Below are 12,963 nucleotides of genomic sequence, written 5' to 3'. Positions count from 1 at the left end.
ATCTCAGTGTGAAAACTACACACGTTCGCAGAGAAGACAAAGCCTTGGGCAAAAGTTGGGATTTCCAATGGCCTTAGTTTAACATAATAGCAAAATAATGGAGAAGCTGAAGCACGTGGTCAGTTAAGGCCATGGAGCTCCTCAGTAATGGGACGTTAACGTGACTGAACGAGCCCGGCTGGAAAACAAGCCCCTTTAGCTCCGTGGAGACTGGCCAGAGACAGACCCTCAGCTCTCGGGGGATCCCGCGCTGCTCTCCCTGTTCGTCTCGGGCCCCCGGCCCCAGACTGAGGCCACTTCACTTTCTTGCTCGGCCTCTGGGGGAGCCGAGCGGCGCCTCCTCCCGGTTACCCCCGCGGGCCGGGGAGCGGAGCCGCCGCTCTCCTGCCTCAGAGAGGGGCCCGAGTCCGGCCGGGGCCGCCCCGCAGGCGCTTCAACCCCCCGCGTCCGGCGCGGCAGCAGCGCCAGCCCCGCTCTCGGGAGCCATCTTGTGAGCGAGGCCGCGCTGCCTACACGGCGGAGCCGGCTGCAGCCGCGGCCGGGTGACGGCCTGTCCCCCTCCCCCTCTCCGCGGGGCGGGGTTGATGGGGCCCCCGGAGCCGGGGCGCCGCGGGGGGAGGCCGGGCTGGCGGTGACTCTCCGCCCGCCGGACAGAGCAGCAGCCGCTCCCAGCAGGCGGCCGGGCACGGGGGGGCGGGAGCCGCGCTCCGGCACGAAGGGGGCGGCCATGGCCGGCGAGCCGCAGAAGAAGCCGCACCTGTCGGCCCTGGTGGGACACACCAACGGGCTCACCAAGCCCGCCTCGCTGGCGGCGGCCGCGGGAGCCCGGGCCGGGGGCGCCGCCGCCACCTCCAAGAAGCTCGTGATCAAGAACTTCAGAGGTGGGCCGGGGCTGGGGGTGCGGGCCGGGGCCGGGGCCGAGGGTGCGGGCGAGTCCCCAGCGCCTGGCGGCAGCGGCTCGAAGTGTCCTGTGTTTCCCCACCGGCCCCGGCCCATCCGGCCGGCCGCAGCCACTGGACCCTGCGGCCTGTCCTGACCTGAGTTTACTTTACTCCTGGCCCTGCTGCCTCCGCCCCTTCCCCGGAGAGGGAGGCCGCTGGGCCCGGCTGGGAGGGGCCCTGACTGCGGGCTGTTGCTACTGCGAATAGTGTCAGACAGGGCAGGGTGGGGAGCGGTCGCCCGAGGACCCTGCCCTGTGGTTGGGGGGTCAGTGTAGCCTCTGGACCGCTCTCCAGGCCGAGCTCCAGGGGCCCATGGTACACCCTGCACCCCATGAGCGCAGCCCCTACCCAGCCGCCAGCGCCGCTCCTCTGGTCATGTGTGGGGTCTGCTCCACTTCTTTCCTCACCAAGAGATACGTGCCAGGCTGGGTTTGCTCTGGAAAGGGACCGTGAAAAGGCCTTAACTCGGCTAACTTGCTCTCAGTGCCTCCCTCAACAGCTACAAGGGCCCTTACTCAGCTCGTCTCTTCACTGTGTATAGCCAATCACTTTTTTTGGCAAACAGGGGCCTGATCCTCCAGCCCCAAGGAAGTTAATTCAGCTTACTTACATATATGAAGTTCTGAGCACAGGGGCCCTAGCGTAGCTCTCATCTGTAGGTCTCAAAGACAGGCCAATATTACTGGGATGCTGGAACAGTTGGGGGTGCTGATGATAGAAACCATGTATTTGGTGTTTGTTATTATTACTTCAAGCGAGGGGTGCAGCAGCACCTTTAGATCCAGCACCATTGAGTATTAGTACCATTGTTTTACAGATAGGGGAAATGAGGCATAAAGAAGTGTAGTGATTTCTCCAGGATCACGCAGCACATCAGTGGTGTAGTTGGCAGCAGAACCCAACTCCCCTGTCTAACTAGTCCTGTGTCTGGCATCTGTACAGCTTTAGTATTCCCTTTCCTCATCTCAACGAAGTGATGCAGTTTCTATATAGACAACAGTTTGTGTTGCAGTCTTTTCTAATGTTTCAGTTAACAGCATGTTCTGTAATAAAATATATGTTATGTGTAAAAAGTTCTATTACACACAGTGTAGTTAAGATAATGTACAACAATGGTTCGATGGTCAGTTACTCTTTAAAGAGTATATAGAAAATAAATCTATTATAGCTAGTGTTGAAACTAGAGTGGTGTCAAAGATGTTGCAGTAGACCATATTAGTTTGCTAGTGTTTGGAATGTTTGTTTAAGCTTTATTAAATAAAAAAACATTAATTGCAACACTTACTTCTTGAGTGCATTCTGAGATAGTACCCTTGCACATGTTTTACAAATTTTGTCCAGGATCATGCAAGCTGCTCTGTCTGGGCAGATATTTTAGTAGGGATCTTTGCATGTGAAGAGAGGTAGTCCATGTGAAGTTTCTTGCAGGAGCAAGGCCGTTCTATGCCACGATTCAGAGATAAAAATGGCACTTAGTGGCTTTTGCCATATTATATGGTATTACAAATATTCCTTTATTTAAAAAAAAATCAAGCTTAAAGTGTGAAGTGAAATCGAATGTGTCTTTCACTTTATTAAATTATTCCAAAAGTATTTTAAAATATATAGCTATAAGTAATCTTGTATTGCGGGTTCAGTTTCTACTTGTATCTGGTTTTACAGAAAGACCTAAATTGCCTGATAATTACACACAGGACACATGGCAGAAGCTTGATGAAGCAGTGAGAGCTATACAAAGTAGCACCTCCATTAAATACAACCTTGAAGAGCTCTACCAGGTAAGAGTCAAGATTTTGTGGGTTTTTGTTTGTTTGTTTTAAACTAGGAAAGTGGTAGAGCATAATACTGATTGCTTTGGGATTTTCATTGTTATAAACATTTAAATGTAAATGGGATTTTTGTTTGCGCAATGTATATCATCTGGCTACCGATTAGGTCAGTATTCTGTTCCTAATGTATGTTTGCTGTTTTTTGGATCAGTGGCTCCCCAAATGTCCTTGGCACTTTCTGATGGTCCATGGAGAGCTAGCAGGATTGGGGCCTGTGATAAATGAAAAGGGGGGAGGAGTAGCTTCCTTTTATGGACAGCCAGACAGTTAGCTATAAAATCCCTCTTAGTAGCTGTTCTCTACTTGCTTTACCTTTAAAGTGTTAAAAAGTCTATCTGCGATACATAGGTGAAAGGAAGGGAGTGGGCACCTGACTAAAAGAGCCAATGGAAAGGCTAGAACTTTTTAAAATTGGGGGAAAAACTTCCCCTTGGTCGGTCTGTCTGTCTGCTCTCTGGCAAGAGGGAATAGAGCAACTGTGCTGTAAGAAGCTTTGGGCCAGGTATGAAAAATCACCTGAATCATACCTAGAAACTACTCACTTGAAACCCTCAGATATGTAAATAGATCAGGAAATGTTTAGGAAGACACAAATAGGTTTATCTCTTTTTATTTCTTTATGGCTTGTGAACTCCTCTGTGCTAACCCCAAATGCTTTTGTTTTGCTTGTAACCGTTATGCTGGACCTCAAGAAGGTTATTCTTGATGCTTAATTCTTGTGTTGTTTTTTTAATCTGGCAATAGCCTACATTTCCAAATGTATTTTCTTTCTTTTTGTTTTTAATGAATTTATCTTTTTAAAAAACAGGATTGGATTTTGTGTCCTAAGAGGTTTGTGCACATGTTGTTTAATTAGCTGGTGACATGTGATTTCCTTTGTTTTCTTTCTCAGTCTTCCCCAGATTGGGGGGGAGGGGAAGGGCTTGAGGGTACTCCACAGGAAGGAATTCCCGAGTGTGCCTTCCTGGGTTCTCAAAGGGGTTTTGCACTTGGGTGGTGGCAGCATCTATCCATCCACGGTCAGAGAAAAGCTGTAACCTTGGAAGTTTAATACAAGCCTGGAGTGGCAAGTATTGATTTTTAGAGTCCTTGCGGGCCCCCACCTTCTGCACTCAAAGTGCCAGAGTGCGGTATCAGCCTTGACAGGGCCCATCTAACTAGCTAGTCATATTGAGGACTGTGGAAGGATGCATTTTGGCAGGGGTCAGAATGGGTGAAAGAGAGGGGAATAAGTGATCATACTCTCCCAAACTCTGCTGGTTCTGAATGCTGAAATGAGATACTTGTAGTATAATTGGTTCTCTACCTTGCATGCTTTGGTCTTCAGTGAAATAGTTGTTAATGTTACAATATTCATTATCACAATTAAACTTCAGAGTCAACACCCCTGGTTCAGACCTGGGTGGGCAACAACACATTTATTATATTTACATGACAGTTAGAGACTTTAAAATTCTTGTTTAAAATAATGAAAGAACATTGCATGAAGGGGTAAAGGACATATCCATGACTTGTTTCCTTCTTTCCTCCCTTTCTATTTTGTTTTTAAATATGGTCAGTTTTCAGTTGTTTTCCTCAATATTCTTTTTTATAGCTTGTGTGTTTTATGGCACATAAAATTAGAATATTTATAAATTTCAGTAACTGCAGCATTGCAAAATGCACAAAATGTGTTTTCCCTAGTCCAGCAAGATGTACCACCTCTGTGTGCAACTGAAATGAGTGAGTTTCTACATGGGCATGCATGGAACTCATTGCTAGAGCCCTGTGGGGATATAAAACTTGTATCCGAATCCAATTTACAAACATGGTCCGTAGATATCTGCATCCACATCCGTGGATATAAAGCGGATATCTTCATTTTTGCAGGGCTCTACTTGTTGCAGTATTGGGGCCTAAGAAATTGTATATCACCAGAAGTGGTCTATGAGTTTCATTGGAGTTCTGTGGTGGGTTTGGGGTCATTAGCGGAGAGCATGCTGGGAGTTAGCAGTCTGCATTGGGTGTGAATGTTAAAGACAAAAATCATAATTATTGGTAAAGGCTTGATTGCCCTTTTCTCCCTGATCCTGTGGGGGCATTTAACGTATAGTTCTAAAAATACTTTCTTTTTTTATTCAGTACTACCTTTAAAATAAAGGGATGTAGCTTGTTCTTTTAAATAGACAACTTGACTTGTATTATTTACATTCTGGGCATTGTAAGACAGCAATATTCTAATTGAATAATATTGATCCCTATTTAAGGGTTTTAAGCTCAAGGCTGAAAAATCGTAACAATTTTTTGTGCTTTCTTATTTGAAAAAAGTCCAGATGTTTGTAATTTTGTTTGACTAGCTTTCAAAGGTTGAGAGGAGATTATAGTAGCATGGGCATGAAATTATCAAGGCCTGAACAAGGATTTTGGTGGGTGGGAAAGAAGGGAAGGGATGGGATGGATTTTTGGATACATCATAAAAGAAAAAGCAAGGAAATTGCCAGTTCACCTGTTTGCACACTAATTTGCAAAACGTAATTCATAATGGCAATTCACTAATTCAGAACAGATCTTCCAGTCATCAGTGCTAATTAACAAGGTTCCATTGTGTGTTTCTGTGCACACTTGTTTGTTCACCTAGAGAAGGAGAGAGAAGATAATTCAGGCTTGACTAGAAATGTGGTTACAGATCATTTTAACTGCCTGGTGTTGGATATGAAATCATGCACAGGGAGGAACGTGTGTGTATAGGTTCTCTTTACCCTCTGATCTTTGTGGTCTTTACTCCATTATGAAAGGAGGCCAGCTGGCCTGCAGAAACCCATGTGTTAAGTAGGTTGGTCTGCCACATAACCAAAAGCTATAATCATCTGTCATTTCCCATGTTGTTTTGATTACTGCAAATAATTACTGGTGAGTAAAGTCTAATTAAAATCAGTCATTGAGTTTTGAAATTTGGGAAGAATTTGCAATAATGATGCCTAAGCCTACAGTGCTTGTTAAAATATTTAGCTTGGAGATTTTTGAAAAAAATAGTGGTTTGTAGAAATAATAGTTGTGCCATATCTGAGTCTCACTCTTCTTCACCAATTTGAGCCTTCAGCTAAGCTAAAAGTAAAAATAAACAGAGCAATGCTTTTCAAATGCTCTGTAATTCCTTTACTCCAGGGCTGGTGATTTCCTAATATAGGATCATAGACATGTAGGGCTGGAGGGACCTTGAAAGTCATCTAGTCCATTTCCTCCTCTCTTCCCCTCTGTCCCCACCCCATGCTGAGGCAGGGTCAAGTATACCTATACCATCCCTGACAGGTGTTTTTCTAACCTATTCTTAAAAACCCATCATTGGTTCATCAAAGTGCTGCACTGTAAATCCTGTGTGGATGCCATGGGAACAAACTAAAAGGTTCCTAGTTCGTATTAACATAGTCCAAATTGCATGGTAATGTAGACAAGCACTATAATTCTATAATAGAAAATCACCAGTCCTAGGGTGAAGGTGTTACAAAGCATTTGATAAACATAGCTTTGTTTATTTTTATGATGCACTAGAGAGGAAATGCACTGCTACTTCCACTGGCGATGATTTATCTTCTGGCTCCAGTAGATTAATTGTATTCCCTTTTCTTTTTGTGACATACTCAGGGTACAATCTAGACTAGTGATTAGCTGTGTCACTCCTGTTCTCTTATTTGGGGTGCCCTTTACACTGCTTTGCTACTTAGCCTCCAGTCTGGACTGCTCACAAACAGTCTCCAGCATGTAAGTCACTCCCAGCTATGTCCAGGTGTGAGCTGTAGCTAAACAGCCACACTGTGTCTCTGACCTGTAGGGTGATCTCAACTCACTCCCAGTCTTAGATTTTCTCTCAGAAATATATGTCCTGTACTGTCCAGCCCTCTCCAGGACAATACAAGTCAGTACAAGTCCATTATTTCTTTAAGATAGTAATATGCCAGTTTATTATTTCAAATAGTTCTTCAAACACTGCAATTTAAACACACTGGATTAGGTAAAACAAATTTATTAACTACAAAGAGAGATTTTAAGTGAGTACAAGTAATGAGGCATAATAGTCAGAAATGGTTACAAGAAAAATAAAGATAAAACATAGCTGATGCCTAGCTTCAGTTACTCTGAAACTTAACAAACTATGGTAAACTCGAAGCAAGATTTTCTCACCACATGCTTTCAGTAGTCTTACTGACCAAACTTCTTAGGACAGAACCCCTTGGCTGTCTGCCCCTTTCTATAGTTCTGTCCCCCCTTTGAGAAGCATTTCCAGCTGGGAGCAAGGCGACAGGCAGTCTGGGTGGGTGGGAACTCCATGCTGTTTCTTGGCTAAGATGTAGATTTTTATTCATGTATTTATTTTGCTCCTGCTCCCTTTCTTGCCAATGAGTGGTCACTTAGCAGGTAATGGTCCATCAGCTTTGTTTACACCTGGCTGAAGCATCAGCTTGTGATTTGTTTCTGAGGAATTGGATTGGCCAATCCCCAGACTTCTCTGGAAAGCATACTCTTAGTCACAATCTCAGCTTGTTTATAACTTCACATATAATCCTGCTATGTGCATTTTGCTATGATACTATTTATCAGCAAATTATGAGTTTTTAAATGACATCTCACAAGGTGTTCTTTGTACAAAGATCATTACAGTAGTGTGTAGGCCAGGGTGTGGACACAGGTGTAAATTCTGTCACATCCTTGCATTCCTTTTATGAATAAAGGCTGCTTACAGACATTATAGAGCGGTGAAATCATGTGATGCAGTTGCTTCTGAGTTTTCATTTAAAAAGGCTCAGGGTTTGTTTATGCTCAAAATGCTACAGCGGCATCACTGTAGCACTTTAGTGGAGACACTACCTACGTCGACGGGAGGGGTTCTCCTTTTAGTGTAGGTAATCCACCTCCCCGTGGGGCGGTAGGTAGATAGATCGATGGAGGAATTCTTCCATCGACCTAGCGCTATCTATCTGGGAGTTAGTTCAACTTAATTCTGTCGCTCAGGGGTGTGGATTTTTCATGCCCCGGAGCAACATAGATGGATTGACCTAACTTTCTAGGGTAGGCCAGCCCTAACTTTTCCATCTGAAACAAGTCATTTACTTTAGGCTTAGTAAACCAGTCTTTCAGCTTGTCTACATGGGGACACTCGGGAAAGTAAATCTTAATTCAGACCTTTAGTTAATTCAAAGTGGATTAGTTAAACTGCATTAAGCCCCTCTGTGGACACTCTTAGAATTAAAGTAGCCTTATTCGGAAACTAACTCTGGGAGAGTTTGCAGCTGAGAATTCCAAGTGGAGGGAGGAGCCTCTCTGCTACCTAGAATTAGGCTCTAGATTCCCTGCGGGGGGCACGGTTTAGGACACAACCCTCTCCTTTGCATCTCCCATTGTCTAGCTTACATGGGGAGCCACCTACCATGCTTGCTTCTCTGAATCCCATTCTGAGATGTCTGTTGAATCCCATTCATTGTACAGGGAAACTAGGCACTTAGCCCAGGCATTTGAATCCCAGTGATTTTTTAGGCGTCTACAAGTTAGGCAACACCATGCCTACGTTTCTTTGTGAATCTAGCCCATAGTGTCCATGCTGATTCTTTTAAATCTATTGGCAGCATTTAGTGCTGCTGACCATGAGGGACTGCTGGTAGGTGGGGTTGCTCTTGAGAGCCCCATTCTCTTCTCTTTTTTTCTGTTGGAGGACTCAGCATGTAATATTTGTATCATTGTGAATCTCAGGGTTCTAGTCTGTCATTCTGTTCAATACAGTAGAACCCCGATTATCTGACCCTCCCTTAAACAGCTCTCCACATTTACTGAACAACCAGGAATCCAGGGTCAGAAGCAGGTGATCTCTCCTGTGGCCATTTAATGGTGCTGCAGCATCACATTTTCCCATTCTCCAATTTATCTGGGGTTTTGATTATCTGATCTGGTCCCAATTAAACTGGATAAACAGGGGTCCACTATATATATGTGAGGCAACGTGGATTGCATTACAGTACAGACCCGTTTACGTGCGAATCCGCTTAATGCACGGTAGCGCCATGCCTCCCAGTGCTACCTATTTAACACGTGAGACTCGCTAACACGTGGTACAGGAACTTGCTATATAGTGCTACAGATTTGCTCACTAACTCACTGACGTAGAAATCGACAGGAAGTGCGGAGTGGAAACATGTTGTACGTCTTTGCCGCCGGCGGGGGGAGAGGGAGGGAAGGGGCAGCAGTGCTTTAAGGATGGTCCTTTGCTGCGGCAGCACTTTAAGGATCCTTAAAGTGCTGCCGTGGCAAAGGACCATCCTTAAAGCGCTGCCACGGCAGCTCTTTAACATTGCTGCCCCTTTCTCCCCCACCCCGTCGGCAGCCCTACTGGTAGGAACCCTACAGCAACGTTAATGTGCTGCCGCAGCAAAGGACCCTGCAGCGCTTTAAGGCCCCTGCCCCTTTTGCCCCCCCCCTCGGCCGCCGACGGGTGGGAGGGGGTAAAGGGAGCAGCTGCCCCGGGGCCGGCGATTTAAAAGGGCCTGGGGCTCCGGACGCTGCTACTACAGCAGCGGTGTCCAGAGCCCCAAGCCCTTTAAATTACCACGGGAACCCTGGGCGGTATGGACCAGGCGGCCTGGAAGGGTTGGCTGGGGGATGCTGTCCCCTAGTCCCGCCCCTTCCGTCTGAGGCCCCGCTCTTTCCGGGGGCCAGAGCTGCCCCCGCCCCTTACCGGTAAGTGTCCTGAGTTACTTTCACCCCTGTTTAGTAATAGTAATGTTTTTATTAGATTACACATTTGAATTTATATTCTTGCAAAGCACTGTTAACAGATAGGCCTGCAGTATTTGGGATGCTGTGAATACATATGTAATCCTAGATAATTATACATGTATATACAGTATAGATATCTTATTTCAGCATGGCCCTCTTAACCCATGATCCGTTAACACGCGGTCGTGACGGCTTGACTCCCGACATCCGTGCGTAAACGGGTCTGTACTGTACCTTTATTGTGCAAGTGACACCAATTATATAGCTCTGTTTCATCATTTCTAGAAGATAACTAAGCAGCATTCTGTCTACAGAATGTGTAATGCAGAAAACATGTTTGTTGGAGGAAATAAAAGTAATTCCTTTTCCTCTTGATGGAAATAATTAGTGTGCCATTTGTCACTCATGCTTGTTACTTGGTGCTCTTGTCAGACCCATGGTTGCTTCTGAATGTTAAGGTATCAGCAATGGTCCAACATGTTTTTCCTTGGAACCATGCTTGGCAAGGAGATAGTGATCATTCTTGAATATGAAGCTTCCCTTGATTATCCACCCCAATGTCACTTCCAGATTGGGTCATTGCAGAGCACTCTACTTGTGTCTAAATAAGCCTGTTCAGAATATGGCTGCTGAGTTGGAGTGCTTTCTTTAGGGAGCATAATGCACTTGTGTTTCACATACTGCACTGGTTACCAGTTTATTTGAGTGAAATTGCTGAGTTTCCAAACAATATAGTTAGTTAGCTAATGGTTAAGGATGAGAGACAGTACTCCAAAAAAAACTTACCCACAGTTTTTAATAACGTGTCTATAATAGTATGTTCAGATAAGTGCGTAATTCTGCAGCAAGGTTCATACCACTGATTAACACACCTACAGAATTTTTGTCTGAGTAACGACAATGCTAATTCTTCCTCTTAAGACACCACCCTCCAGTCTTTACTACTTTTTTGCCTGACCCTGAGAACCCTTAATTGTGTGATTAACAGTTTGCAGGATCAGGTCCCTGTATTGGGATGAAGAACTCTCTCTCTAAAGGTTATAAGAAAGTCTCTCTTGATGGTTATAGGCATATGAAATTTTAAAATAGAATTATGCTGATACAGTAACTATACTGGTACTATCTTCCCTTCACTGTACTTGTCCTAAGGGGTTTACATAGTCTGCAGTGTCTGTAAGATGAAACCTTAAACTTTGAGAGTGATCTAGACCTAGGAGGCATACACATTTGGATACACTAGATCTTTATTTAATGATGCTTATATACATGTCATATCACTTGGTAACTGTGCTTAATTAACAATGGTGCTTTTTGTGTCTGTGTATGTTGTGGTTATAATCTTATTAAAGGATGGAAAATAATGGCTTTCTCTGTGCTGTTGGTCCAATTAGAAATTTGTAAAATATGCATTTTTTTCAGAGGACTGTGTGTGGAAGTAAAGTAGTTGCTCCATTACTGCCCAGCAATCAGTTACTCCTGAGGGAATTCTGTTCCAAAAAAATAAAAATTCCGTGCACAATATTTTAAAATTCTGCAAAATTGTACATATTTTATTTGTCAAAATAACACAATATAATCATACCATTTTCAATTATTTGCTGACAAGTATTTTGAAATAAATTGCCAACATAACTGAAAGCGGTGTGATTATATTGTTGTTGTGTTTGTGTTATTTTGACAATTAAAATATGCAGAATTTTAAAATTTTAAATTTTTTGGTGCAGAATTCCCTCAAGAGTACCAGGTCAGGGTGCAGGGTTGGGGCTCAGTGGAGTAGTGGTCTGGGTGTGGGGAGCTACCGATGCAGGGGGATGAGGCTTGTGAAGGTTGGGGTTTTGGTGGAGGGGGGCTCTGTGGGGAGTTCTGGGTGCGGGGAGGTCTGGATGTAGGGGTTTCCTGATGCAGGGGGTGAGGCTTGGTTGGGTAAGGGTTCAGGAGGCTTAGTGGTGGGGTGTGCAGAAGACTCCTGATTGGGGGAGGGCGGTGGCTCAGTGGGGGATGGTCCCTGGTGTGTGGGTGGAGGGAGGGGTCACTCTACAGGGAGCTGCTCTCCTTGTCCGCCCAGCCCTCCCCTCTCCCCACAGTGCAGAGCTTCCTGCAGTCCAGGGAAGTTTCTGGGTCTTGATCTGACCCAGCCCTGGATGCTCTGTGCAGGGAAGGGGGAACTCTATCTCCATCTACCTCCTCCTCCCCCAACCCTCAGCTGGGACTAACGTCCCTGGGTGGCCGGGGCATCCCCAGAGCCCTCTCCCCAGTGATTTACCTCTCTTGGGATGCCCGAACAGACACGTCTGAGCTGTGGGGGAGAGGTGAGGGAGCACTGGTGCAGCTTCTTTTTTCTTCCCCACTGTCACCGTGCCTCCATTGGTCACAACTGAGAATACCAAATTCAGGACAAACTGCTGAGAAATAGCGCAGACACACCCAAAACTGGTGATTAATCTCCCATAAGATACACCAAACCAGCAACAAAAGTAAACTTCTGTTTCACCACACTGGCTAACAAGAAGTCAGAAAAACAGTCTACTTAAGTATTCCAGTCCTGGATTCAACACCCAGACACTAGCCTTAAAGATGAGTGGTTCTTTAAAGCCAATTTCATCAAACAAAAGGGTTGTTCTGATCCCAAAGGTCCAGCCACATACCCAGGTCAATATACAACTTGGATCTTGCCCAATAATCACGCTGTTGCCAATCAGTTAGTATCTAAAACCTAAAGGTTTATTTATAAAATGAAAGAAAGGTGAGAGTTAAAATTGTTTAAAGGAATCAAATACATACAACAATTGCAAAGTTCTTGGGTCAGGCTTGTAGCAGTGATGGAATAAACTGCTGGCTTGTTAAGTCTCTGGTTGCTTCCAAATCATTGGAAGGTCCTTAGTCCCTTGGTTAGAATGCTCTCATTAGTATAAGTTCATAGTTCAGAGGTTTGAGCGGGAAAGAGACAAAATGGAGATGTTTCCAGCACCTTTTATAGCAGAGGTGGACAAACTATGCCCCTGGGGCCACATCCGGCCCTCCAGCTTGTTTCATCTGGCCCTTGAGTTCCCACTGGGGAGCGGGGTCTGGGGCTTGCCCTGCTCCTGCGCTCCAGCCGGGGAGCGGGATCGGAGACTGCCCCGCATGTGCCAAGGCTCCCAGAAGCAGCAGCATGTCCCTTTTCCAGCTCCTATGTTTACAGGTAGCCAGGGGGCTCCGCATGCTGCCCCCACCCCAAGCGCCACCCTCACAACTCCCATTGGCCGGGAACTGCTGCTACTGGGAACTGCAGGGGCGGCACCTGCGGATGGGGCAGTGTGCAGAGCCACTTGGCCGCACCTCCACATAGGAGCTGGAGGGGGGACATGCTGCTGCTTCCAAGAGCTACTTGAGGTAAGCGCCGCTCGGAGCCTACACCACTGACCCCATCCCGTGCCCCAATCTCTTGCCGCTCCTTCTCCCTCACAACCTTC

At 45.7% G+C, this 12,963-nt stretch overlaps 1 protein-coding gene across 1 annotated transcript in view; it reads left to right on the top strand.

The window, feature by feature from the left end:
* The first annotated feature begins 298 nt into the window (after positions 1–298).
* The window catches only part of CUL4A (cullin 4A), a 90,116-nt gene continuing 77,451 nt past the window's right edge, over positions 299–12,963 (top strand). The window contains exons 1-2 of the mRNA XM_054011182.1: positions 299–881; positions 2,604–2,719. Coding sequence (XP_053867157.1) covers positions 728–881; positions 2,604–2,719 — 270 coding nt within the window. The 5' untranslated portion in view covers positions 299–727. The remainder of the gene's footprint in view (positions 882–2,603; positions 2,720–12,963) is intronic.

Source organism: Malaclemys terrapin, chromosome 1 (assembly GCF_027887155.1).
Source record: "Malaclemys terrapin pileata isolate rMalTer1 chromosome 1, rMalTer1.hap1, whole genome shotgun sequence".
Classification (NCBI taxonomy): domain Eukaryota; kingdom Metazoa; phylum Chordata; order Testudines; family Emydidae; genus Malaclemys; species Malaclemys terrapin.
Note: the sequence above shows the minus strand (reverse complement) of the source record. Positions and strands in the feature narration are given on the sequence as shown.